A 26,208-nucleotide genomic window follows, 5' to 3' on the forward strand; every position below is an offset into this window, starting at 1 on the left:
ATGTTATAAGGTACACTTTCACCAATATGAAGACACATGTGTTACAGATATAAAATCATGATATACAGATTTGAACATAACTTTTTTTTTAAGTGTGCAGTGTGTAACGTTTTTAAAAGTTTATTCGTTTTGAGAGAGAGAGAGAGAGAGGAGGGGAGGGGCAGAAAGAGAGAGAGAGAGAGAGAGAGAGAGAGAGAGAGAATCCCAAGGGATTCTCAGTCCCACAAACCTCAAGATCATGACTTGAGCTGAGATCAAGAGCTGGATGCTCAATTGACTGAGCCACCCAGGCACCCCCATAACTTCTTTTGTTTAACTATAAAACCATTCGGTAAAGTTTATCATAATCGAGGTTAAGAGACTTATCTTGTGCCAATAGAGTTCCCAGAAACATCCCACATATGCAAAGTCCCCTAGAGACCTGAATAAAAAGTAACTGAAAGGAAGACGGAGAAAGAAGAAACAAAGGCAAATTAGCTTTAAGGATTACTTGTGGTTTAAAAAAAAAAAAAAAAAAAAGTGCACCCAACCCCAAGGCCCAGCCTGGGTGGGAGCCACGACTCTTCCAGGTCTGAGGGTCTTGTGACTGCTGGACCTGTTAATGTCCTGGCCATCCACAGTCCTGATAAGAATTAACAGGAGACACTGTATTTGTGAAAAGGGGCAAGGGGCAGTGGTGGAATGCTGGACTTTGACACCTGGGGGAGCGGCCCAGCTCTCTCTCCACCTGAGGGACTCTGGGCAAATCACCCACATGGCCTCAGCAGGTCTCGGGTCCTTCTACTGTATCAGGGGGTGCAGAGGTTGGATCTGTCATCTTGGAGGGAGGGTTCTTTCTATCATTCCGCAGTCCTGTTGCGAGTAGACGTTGCTTGTTGGACCACACAAACGGACAGGTGCTATGCCTTTGAGATCCATGCAGATGTTACACGGACATCACAGGAATCCTCCTGTCAGACAGTGACCCAGCTGGGCGTCCTCCTGGCTACCTGAGCCTGGGCATGCCTGAGCCAGAAAGCTAAGGCTCACCTTCCTGCTTCTAGAGGCTTCCTCCTCAAGCCCGGGGCTGGGGACTTTTGCGCCGCGTATCTCTGCCAACTTTTATTAGCCAAGTAAAGTGCTCTGGAGAGCTGCTACACATGATCTGAGCAAAACAACCCAGAGCCAAGTGTGGACAGGGCTGCCTCTGTGCCCTCAGAGGTGGGCCCACCCCGGAGAGCAAGGAGAAGGTCAGGTGGTTTTAGGAGCCAGCAGTGCAGACTATTAAAGTAAACTTCCCTTTCCTGAAAGATGCTGGCAAGTAAAAACCACAAAAGGCCCTGAGTTGGGGAGGGGGGCAGGCAGTGGGAGAGAGAATTCTCACACTCTCTGCAGGAGACAGAAGGAAATGGCAGGGATGCAGCCAGGAACTAGCCTTTCACTTTGGAATCCAACTCCCCCCCCCTCCATTATCGTGTTCATTATTACAGTTGTCTTGCTAATTATTTTAGAGGGAAGCTAACAGTTAAGATTGGTTTGCATTCCCTCTAAACATGCCAGTGCACTGGTGGAGAGATGTTTGGAGGTGTTGGGCTCCAGAGGGAATTTCCCCGGGGGAATCAAAAGAGTTCTCTGTGGATAATCCTCAAAATCGAGTTTAGGGTGTGGTTACAGCTTGGGGGAGTAAGAAAGGGTGAAATGAAAATACTCCATAAATCAATCAAGAATGAGAAAGAAAAGTCCATCTCTCAAAAAAAGTTGGATGATGCCTGTGGTTTGATTTTCTTTTCTTTTCTTTTTTTTAAGTTTTATTTAAGTAACCTCTACACCCCAGGTGGGGCTCAAACTCACAACCCTGAGATCAAGAGTCACGATGCTCCGACTGAGCCAGCCAGGTGCCCTGGTTTGATTTTCTTAAATAACGCGTTTAAGCCTAATTCTGCCCTTATTTTGAAAGCTCAGGAGTTGTAGTCTTTGGAGGTGTTTTGGGGGGAGTTGGGAGAAAGAGGTGCATAGAGTTGTCACATCCAGAAAAGGGCCACTAAAAGAGGCTGTAAGGGAAGCCTGGGTGGTTCAGTTGGTTAAGCATCTGACTTAGGTTAGGTCATGATCTCACAGAGCCTGCATTGGGCTCTGTGCCGACAGCTCAGAGCCTGGAGTCTGCTTCGGATTCTATGTCTCCCTCTCTCTCTGCCCTTCCCCTGCTTATGCTCTGTCTGTCTGTCTCTCTCAAAAATAAATAAACGTTAAAAAAGAGAAAAGAAAAAAAAGTGGCTGTGAAAACTCCATCCCTGGGTATTAAAGTGATTCAAGACGGCATTTAGGCTGGCGGATTTCAACTGAAGGAAGCTTCAGAATCCTTCTGGGGTAAGGGCCTGTTCTTTATTTCAAAAGCCCAAGAAACAACTGTAATTCAACTTGATTCTCTATTGTTGTCCCCAAACCTGCTGCTACCCGGGTTCAAGTGCCCTGTTGAGAACGACTGTTGGACCTGTTCTGGACACTTATGGCCTGAAAAATGAATCAGCCTGTGAAATTTCTCCCTGCACTATGATTAAAAATTCTTAATGTACCTGTGACAGCTGTGCCTCATAGGAAGCTCCTGGGACTTCAATTCGGAGAATTGGGGCTTTACCCCTCTTTGTTTTTTTCTATTTAAGAGCATTCCAAGAACAGTATATATAGACTGCAAGCACTTCAGAAAGAAGTGTAGATTGAAAAGTCAGTCTTGACACCACAGGAGGGTCATGTCCCTATTTCTAGGGCCAGGACCCACTCTCTGCTCTGTCATTCACCAGTTTGCAATTCAAACAAGATATTTGGTGAGCAGGTAAACGTGATGGATAATATAATGTTACACTTGCAACTGCACTTTTTACCTTTCTTTTTTTATTTTTTATTTTAGAGAGAGAAAGAGAGACAGCATGAGTGGGGGAGGGGCGGGAGAGAGAGAGAGAGAGAGAGAGAGAGAGAGAGAGAGAGAGAGAGAGAGAGAGAATCCCAAGCAGGTTCCATGGTCAGCATGGAGCCCAACTCGGGGCTCGATCTCATGACCCTGGGATCATGACCTGAGCCGAAATAAAGAGTTGGACACTCAACCAACTGAGCCAGCCAGGTGCCCCTACGATTGCACTTTTTAAAATGTCACTTTTGTCAATCACTGCTTAAAATTTGTAAGCACTTCCCGCTTCCCCCACCAGCCACCATTCCTCAAAATAGAGCCTTAACTCTTTGAAAGTGGCTTTTCCTTTTTCTCAGTTTGTCATTCAAAGCCTTCCATGGTCTGGCTCCAATGTGATCTTCCAAACTGCCCCCTCTCATTCCCCTTGTAACCCATCCCTACCGCTTGAAGCTGGCTGGCTGCCTCACTGTTTCATATTCTTCTCTAGAGCTGTAATAACTGCATAGGAGGAGCACCTGGGTGGTTCAGTCAATTGGACTGCTGATTCTTGGTTATCGCTCAGGTCATAATCTCATGGTTCATGGGTTCGAGTCCCACATCTGGCTCTGGGCTGACAGTGCAGAGCCTGCTTGGGATTCTCTCTCTCCCTCTCTCTCTGCTTCTCTCCCACTAGCACATGCATGCTTTCTCTCTGTCTCTCTCTCTAAATAAATAAACTTAAAAAAAAAATAATGCATAGGATTGTAGCATTGGGATTATGGATGCGCCTTAACTATTCCCAATTGCTGGACATTTTTCTGTTCATCTTCTCTGAATTTTGCTAGAAGGCATACAAGGAATCATCTAGACCACGGCTATCAACTTTGGCCAGTCCCTGGAATATGGGATTATGGGCAGTGGGAGAGTGGGAGGGGGTGCATTTATTTTTTTTATTGAGGTATGATAGGCATACAGGAAAAGGCACAAAGCACAAGTATGCCACCTTTTAACTTTGGATGTACAAAACAGCCTCATGTAACCAGCACCCAGATCAAGAAACAGAACAGTACCAACAATGCAGAAAGGCTGGGGTAAAGGAGGCTTTTAAAAAACTTGCACTTTGGACCCAATCCTTTAAGATTCTTAATCCTAGATGTGAAATAAAGCCTAGGTATTTGCATATTGAAGATTCTCCCCAGAGAAGTCTGGTTTCCCATGCACCTCCAGACTTGGAGACCATGAATCTACCAAAGGTTTTCAAATTGCACTTCGTGTGTCATCTCGGGGGGTGGCGGTTGAGACAGGAAAGCGTCAGACTTGCCTTCTTCTCCAGTCAGAGCCACTTGTATCTCTTTCTTTCTTTTTAATGTTTACTTATTTATTTTGAGAAAGAGAGCATGCACACAAGTGGGGGAGGGGCAGAGAGGGAGAGAGACAATCCCAGGCAGGCTCCACGCTGTCAGTGCAGAGCCCGACGCGGGGCTCGAACTCACAAACCGCAAGATCATGACCTGAGCCGAAATCAAGAGTTGGACGCTCATCACACTGAACCACCCCAGTGCCCCTTGTATCTCTTTCTTAAATGGAACCTCCAGTTTAAGGAAGGCCTCCCTCTGTGGATAAAAACAACTCCTTAATCCACAATTCTGCAAATGACCTCTATCAGTCAGGGTTCAGTTGAAGAAGCAGAGCTACAAGGGTGGATACGGATGTATATGTCTATGGAGCTGTATATATGGATCTATAACAGGTATTTCACCTTTCGCAACAGGAATTGCCGGTTAAGCAGCCCTGAGAAGTCTATTGCTTTTGTGTCTGATGCTGGAGCGTGAAGTCCACAGGGCAGGCGGTTGGGAAGGAAAAACCTTGGCAGACCAAAACCAATCTGGAATGCACAGCTTTAACTGGAACCTCAGGAGGATGGACTGAAACTCGTGTTCTTGTTGTTTTTGACCTTGAGGGGATGGATGTCTCCCAGGAGCCAGGACCCTTCACCATGGAACTAAGCTCTCACAGCTGGCCCAGGGGTCAGAGAAGCTGAAGGGGGATCCAGGGAAAGGTAGAGTAATTGCAGGCCTAGCCACTGCCACATGGCGATGGGGTGAGCCAGCGTGCAGGCGACGATACGTGTCCTGCAAAATAGCTGCCACTTCCCTTTCATCCTCCAGCCCTCCCAAGAATCCCTCTGTGGCCCAACCCAATTAGGAACCCACGGGACAGGGAATTCTGGGAGATGTAGTTCAGCCTAGCTAGACAGATGCATGACAAAGCCATCACTACCCATCTGATCACTGGTTCTCAAGCTCAGACACACACCAGACTTGTGTGATGGTGTTTTATTTTTTGTTTTGTTTTGTTTTTTAATGTTTCTATTTGAGAGAGAGAAAGAGAAAGGGAGGGGCAGAGAGAGAGAGAGAGAGAGAGAGAGAGAGAGAGAGAGGAATAGAGGATCCTAAGCAAGCTCTGCACTGACAGCAGAGAGCTCGAAGTGGGGCTCAAATCTGCAAACTGTGGGATCATAACCTGAGCCAAAGTCGGCATGCTCAACTGACTGAGCCACCCAGGCGCCCTGGAATCCTGTGGAGTTTTAAAAACCCAGATGCCAGGCCTATTATCAGGATATGGGAAAGCTTCCCAGGTCACCCTAATGTACAGTTGTGGCTAAGAAACACTGGCTGTCAACCTGAGTACCAGCCTCAACCTGCAGCTCAAGAAGATAAATCCTCTCTTCTTGCCCCAGGAGGAGCATAAAAAGATCTGCTTATTTTTTTGAAGGTCTTCTCATTATCCTGCCTTCCTGCATCTGTCTGTCCTCTCTTTGTGAGACCAGCCACAACCCTCCCGCAGTCCTCAGCACATTAGCTGCCCCTTAGATGAAGCCACCTGATTATCCTCCTCTGCTCAGAAGAGGAGCACAGTGGGCGGAGCCTGAGATCATCCCAAGGCCAGCAAGCTGATAGTGACCTGAAGACTGGGAAGTTTTCCCTCGGAAGCTTCTAAATAAAGCATCTCTTCCTCCTAGGCATAGATGAATTAAATGATTATAGCGCAGCGAAGTGGTCAGTGAGCACTTAACCAACGTAATATGAGCAAGAGTTGCTGAGAGTCAGTGCCGTGGGCTCACGGGTGGGGGAGAGGCCACTGCTGGGTCTTTTTCAAGGACGGCTGGAAGAGGAGGACAACAGGGGCCACTGTGGGGAGAAAGCGAGAAAAGAGGCGGGGGCCGGAAAGAGCTTAGGTTCAAGTTCCAGCACTGCCACCGACAAGCCACGGGGCCTTGGGTAACGTTTCCAAGCACCAGCCCTGCTCCCTGCATGGGGTCACAGAGAGCATCAGAAGACAGAGATGTGAAGCAGCTTGTTGGGGGAAGTAGGTCCAAAAGCAAGGGCACCTCTGTGTGCTGGGCAGTAACCCTTACAGGGAACGGTGATCTCGATTATGGATTAGACCCTTTGCTTTCTTTTTCTTATCCACAACGTGGTTGCTCTAACGAGGTCTGCTGAGGGTGAGATCAACACAGTTGGTCCAAACAGGGTCTTTGGGATTTCCTGTGGGTTTCTGTTTCTTAGGCTCCCCGTGGCCTCCGCATTACAGCGCACAGCTGAAGACTGCTGAGCCACCCCATTCCATGCTGTGTAAAATAAACTTACAGAGAGAAACCTTCTGAGAAACACTAGGAATCTTTCATAGCATCTCTGTGAAGTAAAGCTGGGGAAGGATCAGGCAGTGCTCCAGTATATTAAGTGGCTGTGTTTATTGTGTAGGGTGTTTTCTGTGCTCAGACTGGATTGTAAGCTTCTTGATGGCAAGGCTGACTCTTGATCCCCCTTTATTTGGATCTCAGCACCTAAGACAGGACAGCAGAAGGATACTGGACCCAGGGATCCAAAGTTCTGGGTTCTAGGGGCTCCTGGGTGGCTCAGTCAGTTAAGCATCCGACTTGGGCTCAGGTCATGATCTCACAGTTCGTGTGTTTGAGCGCTGACAGCCGGGAGCCTGGAGCCTGCAGCCTGCTTCGGACTCTGTCTCCTTCTCTCTCTGCCCCTCCCCACCTCATGCTCGGTCTTTCAAAAATAAATAAATGTTAAAAAAAATTCAAAGTTCCAGGTTCTAGTTACAGCTCTGCCCTTCAGAAGTGACTTCAGTCCTTCTCGGTCTCAGTTTCCTCCTCTATTAAGTGGGAATTACCTACTTCATGGGGTTACTGTGTCATGCAGATTAGACAGTGTGTGGAGGAAATACCCCCATGACCCCAGCAGGGATGTCAAGTGGGAGACGATGTGGTAAGAGCCAGTACTTCTCAAGAACTAGGTACTAGGTACTAGGACTCCCTTGTGGAGGACAGGGAGGCACAGAAGTGGCTGATCCTACCTACCTGGGCTGCTGCTGAGGAAATGCCCAGCAGCAGAGGTGAGGGGGCAGGTGACCCTGAAAGCCTGCAGAGAGACAGCAGTCTCTTTCTCACTGCTTCTCTTGAGAGATCTCTGCATGCTCTTTCTTGCTACAAGCTGGTTGTGGGCCTGGTCCTGTGTTTATTCATACATTATTTTATCTTGTTTACTGAACACCTGCTACGTGCCAAGCACTGTGCCAGGGGTTGAGAACTGAATGGTGACCAAAACCAGATGAGGTCCCTGCCCTTCCTTCCCAAACCGGTTTGGACTCAGGCTTGTGCACCGAGAGAGCTGGAGAACTAGCTTCATGCAGCCCCAGGGACAGAGGCAAATGTTTTGTTTTAGTGGGATCCTAGAGTTAGCCGAAAAATATCAACATGTTGAGGCCAGGTCTAATGAGAAGAAGAAAAGGTAAACTCTCACCAACTCCGCCTTGGGTCTTCCTTACTGTGCCCGACCTCAGGTTTCAGGATCCTACTCTTCACGACTTACCCACTATTGAAACTAGCTCTCACCTAATTTATTCATGGTAAGGGGCTTGGGGCGCTGGTGGAGCTACACTTAACAGGGGTGAAAGCCTCCAGGTAAAGGATGATGCCCCTGCTGGAGGGAGAGATGTCAGAGGTCACCCTCAAATCACCTAAAATGTACCTAAAATCACACCACAAGGGTGGTCACTTCAGACTGGCATTTCCAGGGACAACGAGGGGCAGTAAGTAGGGGCTCATGGCAGGGGTGAGTTCCCCTAAACAAACCTTTGTGGCCTTTAAAGATGACTAAAGATCAGGGAGGAGGAAGGGCAGGAGTGGATGCTGTCATCAGGGTCCTGGCTTTTGCTTAGGGAAGGTGGGTTTGCAGGTGCTTATTCCGTCACTAAAAGCAATTGACTAGAAAATTAGCTACATAAACAAAAAGCAGGGAAAAAAGAGCAGATGATTTCAGTAGCCAGAACCCAGAAAAGCTCCACCCCCAGGCCCACAGTTCTGACCAAGCTGCCAGACAACCCCACTGGGGAATTTCCAGCTGGATCTACAATTTTCCTCCCACTGAGAAAACGAAGACGTAGTTTGTTATAGACAATTCCCCGCCAAAGCTGAATTCCGGCAAGACTATAGGTAATATGAACCCCGAGTGGACTCATTAAAATAGAAGTTTCTATTGTAAAATAGATACTCAAAACCATACAAAACAAATGGATCGCACCGGGATTGATGCAAACGGGCAAACGCCCTAGGAAGCACCCGCCAGGTGAAGGGAGAGGACTTTGCTGGCCACCCCAGAAGCCCCTCCATGCATCTGTCCCAACTGCAGCCCCCCCCCCCAAAACAACCACACTCCTAACTTCCAGTCTTCAGTTCCTTGTGTTTACTTACGGTTTCATCACCCAATGTCCTTAGCCACTGTAAGTCTTGCCCATATTTTAGATGTCTTGTAAGCTTCTTTTAAGCTTCTCCATCTCTGCCTTTTCCTTACAAATTATCTGTTGGAGACTCAGGCCACCTAACCTGCCGTTCTCTACCATCTGGATTTTGCCTTGGTACATGCCAACATGTCCAAATGCACTCATTCTTAAATTTTCCTTTTAATTTTTGAGAGAGAGAGAGAGAGAGAGAGCGCGAGCTTAAGCGAGGTAGGGACAGAGAAGAGGGAGACACAGAATCTGAAGTAGGCTCCAGGCTCTGAGCTGTCAGCACAGAGCCTGACACGGCGCTCGAACCCACAAACAGTGAGATCGTGACCTGAGCCGAGGTCAGACACTCAACCGACTGAGCCACCCAGGTGCCCCAAATGCACTCCTTAAAGCAAGTAATCACTTGCTTGAGAAAAACCCTGTATGCAAGCCATGTTCTTAAGGAGGGCACACCCCACCACACTCACTTTCCCACAAGAATGGTGATGAGATAGGAAGAGAATGTGATCTGGGGGAGCTTTCTGTGGAACTAGTGATTTATGACTTTTTTTTTTTCTTTCTGCAATTGGAAGTCACTGGGGAATCCTTCTCTTTAATGCCTTTCAATATAGTTTGCTTTAGTAGGAAACACATTTGGAATGGGGTTTGGCATCGCGCTATCCTTCAAGGCCTGGGGTTGTATACTGTTAAGTTTTATCAAAGATGATTGTATAATAGGATCCTGGATGTAGCAAAACCCTAAGGAATGTAGACCACTAACCAGACTCCCCAAATATAATAAATATAAATGATGGATGAAGGGAAGATTAGATCTGGCCATTTACTTATGGTTTGGAGCAAGAAAAGTTACACTTACAAAGTTTTTCCTTTCTCTAATCTCAGCTGACCGTCCCACAAACATAATCATTAGCATTTTCAAAGCTTTATTAAATATTGACTTAATAAAGAGCTCATGCACTTAATGGTGACCTCCAGATGTCCCCAGTAAGTCCAGGACCTTAAATTGCTTACTCCAGGGCTATGGGACCCACAAAATAGACAATAGAAATGAGCAGTGTTGTTGTACTAGGAGATGAGAGGCTTTTTTAACACTTAAAATTAAGGGCACCTGGGTGGCTGAATTGGTTAAATGTCTGACTTCAGGTCATGATCTTGTGGTTCGTGGGTTCAAGCCCCATATTGAGCTCTGTGCTGACAGCTCAGAGCCTGGAGGCTGCTTAGGATTCTGTGTCTCCTCTCTCTGCTCCTCCCCAGAGATGCTCTGTTTCTCTCTCTCTCTCTCTCTCTCTCTCACACACACACACACACACACAAATAAACATTAAAAAAATTTTTTTAAATCAAATACATGTGGGGTCTGTTTTGATTTGCACAGAAAGAAAAAGCTCCCAAACTGATGGATACAAGAAAAACTTCAAAACTCAAGGCACCCTTCAAACTCAACAGGCTCCCCACCCTACCTTCAGAACTTTATCACTGCTGTATAGAGCCACGGAAGGGCCCTGAGAGACATCAGAGGGGAACACAAGAAATTAAGCAGAGGCCCAAACTGATCACATTCTGATTCTCTGTCCGTATTTCTTTCCTTGGTTCTCCCAGGGGTTTTATTTGTGAAGGAAATCAGGATGGTGTGTCCTCCTCTCTGGTAACAGTAGGGAGAATGCAGGAACGGGAAGGAAGGGGGAGAATTGGGAGAACTTAATGCACATTCGACAGACAGAATGTTTTCTTTCCCGAGCTCAGGAGTTTTCTTTTCTTTTCTTTTTTTTAAGTTTATTTATTTATTTTGAGATAGAGCATTAAAGAGAGAGCAAGAAAGAGCACATATGTGAATGGGGGAGAGGGGCGGGGAGAGAGAGAGAGAGAGAGAGAGAGAGAGAGAGAGAGAGAGAGAGAGAATGCCAAGCAGGCTCTGTCAGCACAGAGCTCGGCGTGGGGCTGGATGTCACAAAATGTGAGATCATGACCTGAGCCAAATCAAGAGTCACAGGCTTTACCGACTGAGCCACCCAAGGCAACCCAGGAGTTTTTCAAATCTGCTTGTAAGATTGGGTTCCTGTTCTTAGAGTGTAGATGGTAACTGAGTTCCAATTTGGTAATTTTTCACAACGCTCTAGGGTACAATGATGACAATGGGTGCGTTAAAAATTCGAAAACCAAATTAATTTGAATTCACTTTCACTGAAAAGGCAAATATGATTCAAAAGATTTTTTTCTTCCCAGGCCAACTTTCTGAAAGATCTGATACTCCTTGGCACTCCTTCCTGCCTGGGCTCTGTGACACTGTCCTGTTGGGTCTGAGCCCGGGTCTTCCCGGCTGCTCCTCTGAGCCCACCTCTGGAGCACTAGGACTTCCACAGAGCTCTTCCTCGAACCCTTTTCTTGTCCTTGTCCACTACTCCAGACCCACCATGGGATCCTCTCTTCCTAACTTTCCCAACTTCAGCCTTGAAGAGCCACCCAGCGTCTGACCTTCAGTGTAAGCATGTCATGTGCATCATGGCATTTCATCTTCACACCTCCTCTCCGAGAAAGCATTTTCTACATTTTCTATACAGGAGATGTCAGCCAGGAGAGGGCAGGAGCCAGGCGAGGCAGAGAGGAGCTGTGAGCCCATTTCCAGGCCCAGGTCTAAAGCACCACGTTCTTCTGTCTGAAGTGGGAGATTTTGCCCTCGTGTTTTTGGACATCAGAAGGACTCAGGAGCTTTGGGGTTTAATTCTTTGGTGGGCCAGAGGGAGGACAGATCAGTGGTCACAGGTTCCATCTCTGTTGCCCTAGCCATGCAGCCATGGGAGAGGGTCCTGCCCTGTCTGTAACAGCCCCACCTCCCCCACTGACCACCCAGCTTCCCCACGAGGGGCTACACCCGAAAGCGGGTGTGAGGTCTCTGCTCAGTACCTCTCACCTTTCCCAGGCTGGAATGTAATGGGACTTCCGGGGACGGCGCCATTTACACATGGACCAGGGCCTGGGCATTTCTCCTGGGCAAACTGTGTGCATCAGTTCATAGGAAACCACTTTACTGACTAAACGTTTGAATCACAGAAAGTTCTGGATCTGGGATATGTGGGGAAGAGGCAGAGACATACAGAGACCCGTCTTTAGATGGGCAACACGCTCTTGAGCCATTGTGCTGAACAGGCACTAGAGAGGGGATTGCCAAACCCTCCCTGAGCCATTTTAAAGTTTTCTGGAATAACACCTCCTTACTCCACAGATCCATGTTCCACACCACCAACTACTACATGGAAATGAAATAATCGGTGGCTTTTTCTTCTAGTTTGTTCTGAACTTTGTCAGCCAGGTTTGGAGCATGGGGGCCGGGGGTGAAGAGGAATGTGGAAGTAGCCATTGGACTTTCATGTTCTCCTCACGTCTTTCTTTAGTAATCTCTACACCCAATGTGGGCTCGAACTCATGAGATCAAGGGTCGCATGTTCTTCTAACTGAGCCAGCCAGGCGTCCCTCATCATGTTTCTTAACTTATCGAGAGTCAGCCCTAAGATGGTAAGTGTGGGGCTCAGGTTCAGCCTGGGCTGCTCCCTCCCAGGGGCCGCACACAGACAGACTGGCTGGATCAGGGCCTGGCAGGGTGAGGCCTAAGCCGCCATGTTGGAGGAGCAGCCACTCCAAAGCACCACGTGCTCAGCTAGTGTGCGTGCGTGTGTGTTAGAATGACTTACCCTGTGTGGATGGTCATGGTAGAAAGTGAGACGTAATCAAAGAGACCCCAAAAAGCCAACACAGTGAAACTGCCCTTGGATGGATCTCACACAGGTTCCTGCCCACACATCCAGCCCTGTTCCTCCTACTGGAACACAGGGAGTTAAAAATGAAACAACCCTGGAAACCGAAACCTAATTATCCATGGCAATTTAATAAATAACTAAGGTTTACTAGGGCTTATTAAAATAAATGTTTAGTGTATTTTCTTATGCTCTGACATTCACTTCTGTACTTGTCAGCACCTGCTGGCAGCAGCTGGAGTAATCTCACCAATTTTGTTGCATGTGCAAATCAATTTGATTTTCCCCAAAAAGATAAAAATCAGTAATGTGATTAAGTTACAATTAAGGCATGTCATTGAAAGCACAGACAACATGAAAAGGCTGAGGAGGACCTGTCCTGAGGTCACCAATGACTTCTTTCTGTCCGAGTTAAAAAGATCCATGCCTCCCCCCCCCCCCCCCCCGCCTCATTCTCCTGGCCTGTTCTGCTCTATGTGATGTTGTGGTCCATCAACAAGCCTCCTCCTACTTCTTGAAATTTCCTCCTCTTTTGGCTTTCATCATGCTACTCATGTGCCTGGTTCCCCTCATGGCTCTCACAGTGGCTCCCTAACTGTTCATCTAGCCATTTGTTCATCCAACCATGTCTGTCCATCCATCCTTCCATCCATGCATCTGTTTGGCCATCCATCCGTTTGTCCTTCCTTCCTTCCTTCCTTCCTTCCTTCCTTCCTTCCTTCCTTCCTTCCTTCCTTCTATCCATCCCTCCAACCTTCCATCCATTCATCCGTTTGTCCATCCATCCTTCCATCCTTCCAACCATCCCTCCATCAATCCAATAGTGACAAACACTGGAAAAAATGACAAAGTCTATTTACATCTGTTTTTACAGTTAAAAAAATGCTTATAAGTATTATTTCATTAATTTTTCATCACAACCATGTGAGGTGGCTGTTGGTACCCCCATGTTAGAGATGAGGAAACAGGCCCTGAGAAGACCTGTGATTTATTTACAACAGCACGACCAGCAGGTGGCAGAGTCTGAACATGAATTCCGGTTTTCATCCCAGTAAGAATTCACAATGGCACTCTCCTACATACTGGTCAAACATAATTTCTCCACTAGTCACACTGTTCCTAATTAAATGTCGTGATCCAGTCAATATATATTTATTGAGACTGTGCTAGGCTCTGGGGGATGCAAAGACTGGGTCCCTTCCCTCTCACAGTATGTGGCCTGGTGGGGGAGATAAATATTAATCATATGGTCACACAATGAACATTTGTTTTTAAGGTAGAAGAGAGTGCTGACTTAGCTATGAAAACCAGACAACTCTTCCAGGAGGAAGTAATCATTAAGATGCATTCTGAAGAATGAGTCAGAGTTAGCTTCAAGAAGATGAGAAGAAAAAAAATCAGAGGAGGAAAAGCATGCGCAAAGGCCCTGTGGCAGCAGGACCCAATGTGTGCTGACATGCTGAAGGTCAGCTTGATTGGCATATAGAGTGAAAGGGGGCCTAGCAGAGGATGTGGTTCAGACCATGCAAAACTTTATAGCCATGATAATCATTTACTTTTAGCTTAAAAGCAATGGGAAGCCATAAGTCAAGAGAATATGATTAACTTTACTTTTTGATTCTGACTTTTGTGCGTGGAATGGACTATAGAGGAGCAAGAGTGGAAGCAGGGAAGACAGCTGAAACGCTTTTGTACTTTTCCAGGTGAGAAGTGATGGCAGCTTGGACCAGGGTGGTGGTGGTGGAAATGGAGAGAAGAATCCCACAGATGCCCTCTGCTCCGCTCAAGCCCATTTTCTCCCTAAACTCTGTCACCAGAGTGTGCTCACGAATTTGCAGTACATGGGAGCTTGTCCATACTGCGGGGCTCTGCTGGAGTCTCCTCTTCCAAGAAGCCTTCTCCAGACAATGCCAGTCCTCCAAGAGCTTTCAGATGTTGTGTCTACCTTCCGCACTGCCCATTCTCACATCTGATTCTTCTCTATGGCTTGGCTGCTCTCTGGTCCATTTCTGGAGATGCCTCCATTTGTCTTGTTGTCTTGCTTTCTCCCTTTGGAAAGTAAATGCTTTGTTGGCATTTGCTGAATGGTATCAACAGGGCTCCTTTGGAAATTACATTTGTAAATGATTACTCACGCCAATTGCCTTATCTCTTTTTCCTAAATTAAACACTGGTTGCTTAAATCTGTCTTCATGATCTTGTTCTATCAAAACGCATGTCTCAATTTTTCTATAATTTCCTCTAAACTCTTTCCCACATTCCTCGTAGCAGAAAGCAGTTTCAGAGGGAACCGAGTGAGAGGGCGGGGTGGGGGCCGGAGTGTAATTAAACCGGGGCTGTCTGACCAGAATTCCCATACCTTTTAATGGGGTATTTGATTAATCCTTTCCACAGGCACCATTATTCATGCCTTGATGGAATCTCATTTTATAGCCCTTAATACATGGGCCCAATTTATCCACATCACATTGTATTCTAATACTTGTCATCCAAGTTATTAGCTATCTCCTTCTTGGTGTAAAATCATCAGCAGGTTTGATTAGCTTATTCCCTGGGGATGATAGGGGAGATAAGAACAGACACAGTACAATATGACCACCAACGGTTCTGCAGCTTAAGACTGCTAAACAGGATCCATTCACGCAGCCCGGGTGGCCAAAATAAACATGTACCCCCATGTGTGGTCTCTGTGTGGGACCCAGGAGCCAAAGCCACAAGGGGTCGACTGCTGCTGTGCCTAGCGGTACTGAGCCATCATCCCAACTGGGGTTGATTTAATAAAAAAGAGTGGGGCTCCCCTCTCCTGCTTCCTAACATGCCCCACCCCCAATTTATCCTTCCTGGAAGGCACAGCCCAGAAGCTCCCCTTTATTGAAGGACACCGTGTCTGCCTGGAATTGCTCTTCTTTGCCTAGGGGGACCCGGGCAGGCCAGACGACCTAGATGATGCCAGTGCTGTCAATGGCTCCTTCTCCAGCAGGAGCCCCTGCTTCCTCTTCTCTGGAACCAAACCTGAGCCTCGGGACTCACAAGTGACTTCAGTCCCTTGTAAGCAAAGTAGTCCTGGGCCTGAAGAGACCCCTAAAGGAGAGTGGGCTCAAAGCCCACAGAGCTTCCAGTGCCCCTTCCTCTCCACAACCACCTCTCCTCAGTCCGATCAGGCAAATTTGCCACAGCGCCCTTCGGAGTCCTTTTTAAAGCTCCCGTCATCCTTTCCCAAAAGGCCCCGTATCAGTTATTCTTGTGCTTTTCTGGGCCTGGCAAGAGGAGGGTGAAAGGGACGTGCTCTGTGGCGGCATGCCTCCTTCAAGAGGTGATGCCTCATTTCCTTCCCCTTGAGTGGGGGCCAGCTGGAGGGACTTGTTTCAGCATTCTGACTTCCTCGCTCTCAGGTTGTTGGCTCTGGGGGAAGTTAATTGCTAGGTTTCGAGCAGCCCTGTGGAGAGGCCTACTACGGCCAGGTGGGGGCGCCATCTTGGTAGAGCCAAGCTTCGGCCCCAGCCAAGCCTTCAGATGACAGCGGCTCACAGATGACAGTTTGACCACAACCTCATGAGAGTCCCTGAGCCAGAACCACCCAGCTACACCACTCCAGGTCCGTGACCCACGGAAATTGCGGAAACTGTGTAAGACAAGACATACTTGTGGTTTTAAGCTGCTGGATGTTGGGGTCATTTGTTACATAGCAATAGGTTACTTGTGCATTCTCGTCAGAGGAAGGTCTTGGTCCCCTCTTACCCTTCAATTGCCTTCTTAGGTTCCATTTTGATCTCTTCTCTTTGTTCAGGGAGTCTTGTATCCCTGGGGCACCCTCTACTGACCTGTCCCTGGCCTCTACTGAGGGTCCTCACAGTCTCAAGGACTCTTTCCTGAAAAGAGGGGGGATGCATGGCTGCGGGGAGTGCGGGAGCTTCCCAGTGGCCTGGGTTTGGGAAGTCTAGCTCTTTGCCTGCCGTCCAAAGTAACATCTGGACTTAGCACAACTTTTTTGCAGAAAGCAGCCTTCCTCAACCCATGAAACTCCCTCTGTGTTTCTGAATCCTGTGGGCCTAATGACTTCAGTCAGGCCGACAGCCAGCATGAAAAGACTTCGCAAGGAACTTGTTCCCTTTTGTATCATATGCTCATCCCCTGTACCCTTTTTGCTCATCTGCAGTTTCTGGAAAAGATCATGTCTCGTTTCAGCTTTGCAGTTAAGCACCTCTGACACTAAGTAGAGATTCCCAAAGTGGATGGAGGTACAATCTGGCTTAAGTGTTGGAAGAGTACCACCCTCCCCCACCCTCCTGGAGTGGGTGCGTCCTGCCAGCAGAGACCATAATTAAGAAGGTGGTGATCTGATTCTCACATCTCTCATAATTATACAAGGAACAAAATGTAGTTTTCTTTTTCTTTCTTTTCCTTTTAATGTTTATTTATTGTTGAGAGAGAGAGACGGAGTCCAAGTGGGCAGGGAAGGGGCAGAGAGTGAGGGAGACACAGAATCTAAAGCGGGCTCCAGGCTCTGAGCTGTCAGTACAGAGCTCGAACTCAGGATGCCAGCCTCGAACTCAGGAACTGCAAGATCATGACCTGAGCTGAAGTCGGACACTTAACCAACTGAGCCACCCAGGCGCCCCCAAAATGTAGTTTTCAATTAAAAAAAAATCCAGGTTGCTTTTCTATCTGATCAAATCCTGGTAATTTTTACAAAATCTATCTTAGTTACCCAGGGCGAGGTCAGACAACTACAGGTGTTAGTCTCTTGGAAGTCTTGAAACAGGTGAAAGTACAGCCCTGGGCCAACAGCACTAGCATCATCCAGAGGCTTTGTGAAAATGCACATTCCCAGGTCCCACTCCAGACCCATCGAATCAGAAACTCTGAGGGTGGGACCCAGCAGTCTGTGTTTTAACAAGCCCCGGAACAATTCTGATGCATGGCTCAAGGTTGAGTATCACTGACGTAAAGGATTAAATATCTAAATTATTGATTCCTTCATTCATAAGACATTGACTGAGTGACTATTTGCCAGACACTCTGGGACAACAAAGAGGATTTATAAGGAACTCCTTCCTTAAGCAGCTCACAGTCTTCCCTTCTCTTGCTATATGACCACACTTGAAAAGAAAGCAGGAATTTGAAGACACCAATCCAAGGAATGGAAATCATTCTTTACACGTAACTCTCTTCAATGGGCAAGAGGTATATGAAAATTGTCCCTGCCGCCCCCCCCCCCCCCCAGGAATGATCATACTCTCAAAATCGTAACTTTTCCGAAGTAAGTAAATGTGTGTATTTAATACATCATGCACAGCTGGCTCAGCCTTTTAAGCTTAAAAAAAAAAAAGATGATGTGATTTCGCCATGAATGAAATACAGAATTACCTTAAAGATTCACTTAGATTCGCACCTGTCTTTTATAAACAAACTCATCTGTCGTTTCGTCCTCTTGATGAAGTAAGAGTTTCTGTAAATCTACATAAGTCATAACAGCTAAGATGTTCTGTGTGCTTCCTCTGGCTAGGCTTGGGGATATTTCTACATTTGATCTTCTCCTGACCTTATAAAGTAGATGCAGCAAACAAACGCAGTCAGTAGAAGAACAGAGGCCGAACGAGGCAGGAAATAGGCCTGGACCCATCCCTTAACCTCACGCCAATTACCTTCCTGTGCTGTACTCCCAGCCCCGTTAGGTCATTTTGTTGCTCATTAAAACTACTGGTTAAATGGGAAAACATAAAAGGAAATACCACCTTCCCCTAATAGATTTCTAGTATGAAACCACTGGGTCAAGTTCAATAGAGGGATTTAGTTTTAAGTGTGAAAGGTCATGCTAGATTTCTCCTTCAGTACCATAGATAATTAGGAGCTGGCCATAAAGCCTTTATGATGGCCTGCGAGAAATCTGCTGCATGCTCAATAGATCCAGCTTTGAGAAAATGCTCCACATTTGCTCTTTTCTCAGGGTGCCCCAGTGATGCTCAATGACTCACTGCAACACTATCAGGGCAGATGATTTTCCTGTGGTTAGCGATGAACTTGAGTTAATCCAGCCAAGCCCGGGCTCTTGTGACTGTAGCTGCCCAGTTAATCCGGCAGCCACGGGGGTGAAGGGGGTGACTGATGACCATAGACGACCTCAAAGCTGTCTGGCAGGACCAACAACACACTCAGACCCTGGCATGGGCACCAGGCCTGCCCTGGCTAGCAGAGCTCATCTGCCACATAGGACTATCCTTCATTCACACGGGCATCACGGGTCACCCACGTTTTGGCAAGCGAGAGGCATCAGGAGGTCACATCCGCTTACTGCATCCTTGCAAATCACCTGGTGACTTCAGTTATACACCACCAGGGAAATGGAAAGTCCACGTGGGCCGCGTCAAAGGGTATCTTTCAAGCCATATACAGAGCATGCAACTTGAGGTGACCTGAAATGCATCCGTCTTTCCCACTGGCCTTCTGTCATCAAGGCTTTTTAGAACCCCTATCTGTTTCTAATTCAGGGGTGCTTGCTGGCTTCTGCCGAGACACCGATTTGATTGGTGGCATTCTGTGGAGCTAGAGACATAAGAAGGTGAGCTCACAAATGTATGATTCATTTCAGGATTCTGAAATGAGAAACGCACCTATCAGTGGCACACCGGGGGCTGGGAGATTCTGAGAAAGCATTTCATGCATATAAATGGGACACGCGATGAAAAAATTTGCTCATGGTGACAATCCCAGAGCCAGGGACCACCCCACTGTGCTCTCCACCCTCGTGGAGTGACGGCTCTGCGGGAAACCGCGGGGATTAGACGTTCCCGCATTTGGACACCCATATGCCGCCTCATTTATCTACCTGTGACAGGGACAGTGCTGGATGAGAATCAAAAGATGACAAATTGCTTCTGGTTTTAAAGGAGCTGTTCAGGCTGGGTGTATGCCCAGGGGGAACCGGTTCTCATGCCAGGAGCCATCACTCCATCCCGTCATAAGGCCACATTTTGGCAAACACCAGCCAGCAGATGACTGCTGTCTCCTTTCACCGGTGGATTTAAAGACACTTGCTCTGAAAGCCTGAAATCCAGTCATTCTGAAGCATGTGCAGCAGAGAGCGGTCCTGCCCACACACTGCAGTGAGGCAGGACGGCAGGCATTAGACAGGAATTCCAGATGAGAGGGATTTTTCCCATGTTGAGGCAGACAGATAACAGGGGAAGGATTCTGTAGGATTCCAGAGCAGAGATACAGTATCAGTAAATGACGCTGGGAAAGACAGACTTGTGTGAGATAAAGGGACAAAAATTTCTAGGATGCCGGCCACTGGAATCTGCTTTTGTGGATACAGCCGGTGGTGCAGCCAACGCTGGCTCTCGTCTGGCTGTGACTCTTCTTCCTTCCAGCTGATGCCGCCTCTCTGGGAATGACCATGTAATCCATGGCCAACACACTCAGTCCTCTGGAGGTGAACTTTCCTCAGCCAATCCAGGTTGTGTTTCTTCTCCGCCATAGGCTGGCGTTCGCAGGGCTGGAGAAGCCCTCACTGCTTATGTAGAGAGATGTCGGGTGCTCTTGTCAGCGTTACACTCGTGTTTACTCATTTTAGCTTCCTGACCACCTCTAAGACAGGTATCGATATCATCGTCATCTTGTAGATGAGAAAACTGAGGCATGGAGAGCTTGAGGGATGGGCTGATGGGGAGCAGAGCCATAAGTACACCAAGGCAGCTTGGCTCCAGGGTCTGGCTTGTGCCTAACCCTGTGATGCTTCCCTAATCCAGTCCTCTTTCAAATATAGCAGCTGAACCTCACCACATGGGCACTGATTTGCCTAGGTCCTCCTCTTGCCCCAGGCCCAACCCTCTAGAAGTCAGCGGACGGCCGGAGCTGGAGCACAGAGACTGCAATGTGAAGAGACAGAGGCTCATCTCCAGTCCCTTATTTGTTGCTAAATTCAGGCCAGACGTTCCAACGTTTATTTTGTGCGTGTTGGTTTTGAACATTCCACCATGTTGCCCCAGACTGCTTCAGAGATGGTCTCTGTGTTCTCCTCTCTCAGACAAGCACCTGGCCCTCTCCCTCATACCTCTCCTGTCTCGGGCAAGACGCCTGCTGCCAGGGACTGACGTTCCCTGCCTCGCCTCATCATGCATTTCAGCTAAAAACTCCTTTTTCCACATGGCAGCAAGGCATATTTATAGCACAAGTCACATGCCAAGGCGTGTTCAAGTTATTCATTTCTAAGAATAACCATGGAACATAACCACCATGGCCATTCCACAGAGGGGCAAAGAGAGGTGGGAGGTCACAGCAAGGTTGCAAAGGAGTCCTAAATTGCCAGGTCTCTTGAGCCACTTATATACAATTCTCTTTCCAGATTGCTTCCTCCCCTCTTCCTGTTTAACAGACTTATCTGAGGCCTGGGAATGAGAGATGTTATCAAGATCAAATTGTATTGTATCTGCGTCTATAATCCAGCTCTCAGAATACTAACAAGCAACTCTAAGCTCTGGTGGCAGGAACGTCAATGCTCAGCTTTCTGCCAAACCCCATTCTCATTAGTAGGTTTACACGCATGAAACACATACTTGGAGTTTCTGGCCCGCACAATTCTCTCAGCACTGGTTGTCACTAATCAGAATGCTGAACGGATTTATTCTCATGCAGAACACAACCAAACGCCTACGGCGGCTGCTAAAATGACCGTAACTTTGTCCTGATGGAATCTGCTGGCCAGGAAATGAAAGGGTGGATCATGACCCAGAAGCCGACTGAATACTATTCCTTCAGAATCAGAACTGGTAAGACTGTGTTTCAAATGGTTATTACAGAAAGCTTGGACCCCATGTGAGGCAGACACAACAAAGCCGGACGATGTGCTGGTTGCCTCTAGGTCTGGGATTAGAGACGGTAAAGGTTAGAAGTTGCATAAAAGTACACCTGCCTCCAATATTTTGCTGCTGCTGTGCATTACCGCTCCCCCCCCCCCCCCCCCGCCCCGGGGTCTCTGTTCATGGAGAATGTACTGAGCTCACATTCAGGAGTCCTGAGTACATCTAATCCCAGCTCTGCCCCTATCCATCAGCGACCTTAGGAAAGTCGCCGAACTTCTCTGAGCTTCCAAATCTGGGAAGCCAGCCTCTATCAGTCGTTATCATGGTGAAAATGAACAAGCTACTAGGGAGTGCTTCATAAAGGGCAAGATGCCGTAGAAATCGAAGATATTTCTATAGATATACGATCACCCTCAAAAGGCTGGAGTGAGAACAGAAGCCTCTAATCTCTGTATTCAAAGGAAACATCTTAGAGAGATGCTGCTGATAAGTGGCATTTGGAGTGGCCACAGAAGGCGGTCTATGTGACATCACTCAAAAGGAGGCCAAGGGGTGCTCTTCTCCTTGTTCGCCCTCCTCCTTATGTTCTCCTCTGAGTCCTGTCTCACCATTCAATGTAAAGCTTGACACATAGTGGGTACTCATAACCGTGAGACAAATCAAGGAATGCCACTCTAAGGATTTTAATCCCTAATGCAGAAAATTCCCATGGGGGAAGGAAAGGGGCTCAGGGGGTAGTTTCTGGAAGCCTGACTCTACGGTGACCAGCCGACTCAGACCCAGGGGACTTCCCAAGACAAGCTGTTCACTCTACCAAGTGTCATACTTGAGTATCCATTTTGCCTCCTCCCAGAGGGCAGGGAATAAGGTATCTGAACTAAAGGAAGTCTGCAGGGAGGCATGTGTGTCTCTGAGTTCCTAAAGAGTAGATCCCTAGAGATTTATCGTCTTAACATTCCCCCAGCACCCCCCCCCCCTTTGCCCCCATTAGCTACAATTTCCCTAGCTGACACCACCTTCTCATCAGGAATCCGACAGAATCACATCCCTTCTATTTTTCCGGCATCAGATTATCACCTTTAAGATATTTCCCTGAGTCCTGTCAGTGGCTTCCTGCCACCAGCTAAATCTACCAAACAACCCGAGGCATGTGGTACAAATCGGTAGGATGAGAACTTGGAATTGTCCGATGTGCTCTGTGCAGGATTCACCAGGATACACGTGGATTGAGGGCTGACTGGTGCGCAGAGCAGGGAAATTGTATTTGGGGCTAGTGAGGAGTTGCGTTCAGTGGGGATTTCCCCTTTAAAAACTTATAGCGAACGTCTGCCCGAGACCATTCAATATTCATAAATGGAAAGCAGAGATGGTGTTTCTGTTCTGCCAAGAGCAATAGCTATTTATCACAGCAAATGACTGAAATGGTTGTACGTACAATGCTTTACTCGGTGCTGTAAATTATGGTATATACAGAAGATTAAACTTAAGCCTAATGCTACCCTTGAGCCTCAACAGCTGAGTCCTATAAATGGCTACCCGTTAAGAAGAGAGAATCTTTTTCCTGGTTACTATTTAAAAGTGTATCTCTATTAAAAGCTTGTCTTAAACATAAATTACCAGGAAACCTGCCCCTGGCCCCAGGCAGGCTCCTTCTTGGGCACTGACTCATGGTGTCACATCTACATGACACAGTGACAGGCCTGAGACTTGAAGCATGTGCTGTGCCGACCTCCAGAGGGAAGGCAGAGCCGACAGAGGCAAGAGGGACTCACAGTGCACAGAATGAGCGTTCATTCTGGGCTCTGCCAGACCTTAAAGCCGTAAGGAGACTTTCCGAATTCGAATGATCCTGAATCCCAAACCACTCCAAAGAGAGTATTTCTTCTGCTATCTGCCGTTCTGTGAGGTATCATGGAACCCTGACCGAGGGCTGAGGCCCCTATCTTCCTAGCTAAATTTTATTCTCCAAGCACTTGTTACTCCAATGTGGTCTGTGTGCCAAAAGCACCAGCATATTACCCAGAGGCATATCAGAAATATAGACATACTTGAATCCAGAATCTGCATTTTAGCAATTTAGCATTTTGTTAACCCCTCGGGGATTCATATGCACATTAAAGTTCAAGAATCAAGGGATAAGTAAGCAGGTGTCAGCAGGGAGAAGCCCCTTCATTTTCTCACTGAAAATCATTACACATGACGAACAGGATTTATGGGAACAGGCCCTAGCAGTAGAGCATGGGATTCTGCATTCTCTTTTATCCAATGCCACTTCAGAACATTTTCAGGAACTTGAAAGACAGATTCTTTCTTTCTTTTCTTTTCCTCCTTTTTCTTTTCTTTTCTTTTCTTTTTTTGAGATTTTAGAGGGATTTGTACAAAAATAGTTAAACTACAATTTAAAAGAATTTGTTTTTGAGATATATTTTTACAAACTGGAAATGAACATGTCACTCTGAACTTGACAGATGTCCAAAAACACCCCAGGGTGTAAAATAGAGTGAATTAGCAAAAAGTTCATGCTTTATAAATCAATTGGGGTACCTCTAATCCCCCTGTGAGTCAGTAGGCTGAGAATGCATGGCAACGTTGTGGGCCACAATTTCAACTCTTTATTGTCATTACCAGTTGACTTAAGAGAAAAGTGCGCAAAAGTGTTTGTGCTGCTTGAGGACACAGCAATACTGGAAAACCATAGCCTTTCTTGGCAAAGAAATTACTGTTTAGTATGCATATTAAAAACTTAATGGCAATCGCCAAATAAGATTAAAAAATAGATTTATATATAGATAGATGTAGAAATAAAATAAAATCTATTGTGGTCAAACTAGCAAATGAAAAATGGAGAGAAGGTTAAGAAAACTTTGTCAATTTAATGGAGGACAGGTAAAGAGAACAAATAAGCAAACAAAAATCAAGGCAATCAGAAACTCAAAAGATAGAAATAAGTCCAAATATATAAAGTAATCACAATAAATGTAAATGGATAAAACTCACCTATTAAAAGACACTATCAGATTGGACTTTTACAAAAGCTAGCTATATACTGTTTACAAGAGAGCTGTCCAAGACAAGATGACAAAGAAAAGTTGAAAATAAAAGACTGGAGAGATAAGGTAAATACATATTGACCAAAAGAAAACTGGGTAGGAGAGTTAATCAGATACAATAGGACCTAAGGGAAAAGTTAATAGGATGAAGATTCCACCACAAAAAAGCCATGTGTCATAAACCTATAGGTATCCAACAGTGAAGCCTCAATACTGTAGATCAAAAGCCGTCTAAGTTCCAGGAGAGACTGACACACTTACAACCATCATAGGAGACTTAAAACCCCTTTCTCAGAAATTACAGACCAAACAGACAAAAATGGCAAGGATACACAAGATCTGAACAACAAAATAATAAACATGTGGAACCTTGCACACAAAAGAGAGATTAAATAAATCTTCTAATCACCTAGGAAACGTTTTTAAAAAATGGTCACATGCTAACTAGTTACAAAGGAAATATCGTTAAGTTATAAAATGGGTAACTGATAGCTAATGTTCTCTGGCCATCATAAACTAAGCCAAAAATCAAAAATAAAACAATGGTAAGGCCTCCCCTACTACTCTTTGCATCTGAAAACTAAAGCTGCACTCCTAAACTGTGGCTGTGTGACTTTTTTTTTCCCCTATGTGTGGCCTAGGTGCTATGGGACCAGGTTAACTTACATAACATTTGTCAAGGGCTATCACCAGACACAGGAAACTCCCTAAGCCATGATAGCTTCATTGTTTTGTGCTTGGAACTAAATTATAAACCAAAGGGAAGGTGAGGTACCTGAGTCCCAGGAGGAACGAAAGAGGGATGTGCATGGGTCCGTTATGACCCAGTGGTGCAGTACCCGGAGCGGCTACTGGCTCGTTCCCCAGGCCGTGCCCTGCTGGCCGCACCATACACCCATCTCTTTCTGCTCACTGATGCTGGCTGGCTGGAGACTGGCCTGGACATGCTGCTGGCACCTGGGCAGGGGTGCTATTCTGCTGACGTGGAGTCTTACAATGAACAGTGTTCTGGAATAAACACTGCAGGTGACAGTTTGTACGAGGCCTTCTGGTTGCTTTTTCACAGGGCCAACCACTTCTGAAAAATGGTCAGGGAATGCTGCCTAGGAGATACACAGGAAAAAATACAGGTCCATTTATCCTGTGGGGAGGAACGCACTTCCCCCCCAGGAATCCCTCAAAATAAAACCCAAACCAGACAGATGGTCCTCCCCCTGGACTGTGCTGCCAACCCAATACGATTCCAGTGCTGGTTGACTAATGAAACAAATATTAGAGAGAAAACACCAAACAACAGAAAATGGATGGAATGCAGGATCAGGGTAATGTGGATCAAATCGAATTAATGACAGGTCTGTAAGCTCTGCGGGGGAGTGGGGGTGGGAGGCAGAAAGAGAGACGAGAAAATAGAGGAGACGTGGCTCTTCTGCCTGTGTCGGGGGCACCTGTGGCGGTTGAAGCAGCACGGTGGTTTCCTGGCTCACAAACATTAGGGCAGCTCTCAGGGGCATCCCCAACCCCCCCACCTCTGGACCTCCCTGCTGGTCTCCCAGACCCTTGTGGCAAACACCACCTCCCTTCAGAGAGTAGCAGAGGCAAAGGTCTGTCAGAGGGATGGAGGTGCCCCACCTACAAAACCCCAGAGGGTCGCAGCGGTGAGGATCTGACAGGGCAGCTGGGAAAGCAGAATAAGAATTTGGAAGTGCTGCTGTTCTTCTTCTTCTTCTTCTTTTTAAATGTTTTTATTTATTTTTGAGAGAGACCGAGAGAGAGAGCGTGAGCAGGGGAGGGGCAGAGAGAGGGAGACACAGAATCCGAAGCAGGCTCCAGGCTCTGAGCTGAGAGCACAGCTGTCATGAGGAGCTCGAACCCACGAACCACAAGATCATGACCGAAGCTGAAGCTGGACACTCAACCGACTGAGCCACCCCGGCGCCCTTAAG

The 26,208-nt window shown here is 46.9% G+C and overlaps 1 protein-coding gene across 6 annotated transcripts in view; it reads right to left on the bottom strand.

Moving 5' to 3' along the window:
• Positions 1 to 26,208, bottom strand: part of ATXN7L1 (ataxin 7 like 1) — a 248,477-nt gene that overhangs the window by 122,717 nt on the left and 99,552 nt on the right. Inside the window, exon 4 of one of the 6 annotated variants that reach the window (XM_058725372.1) lies at positions 13,249 to 14,463. The exons of the other annotated variants lie outside the window; for them this stretch is intronic. Coding sequence (XP_058581355.1) covers positions 14,378 to 14,463 — 86 coding nt within the window. The 3' untranslated portion in view covers positions 13,249 to 14,377. Of the gene's footprint in view, positions 1 to 13,248; positions 14,464 to 26,208 lie in introns of those variants that run through there. 6 annotated transcript variants of the gene reach the window in all.

Source organism: Neofelis nebulosa, chromosome 4 (genome assembly GCF_028018385.1).
Source record: "Neofelis nebulosa isolate mNeoNeb1 chromosome 4, mNeoNeb1.pri, whole genome shotgun sequence".
NCBI lineage: Eukaryota > Metazoa > Chordata > Mammalia > Carnivora > Felidae > Neofelis > Neofelis nebulosa.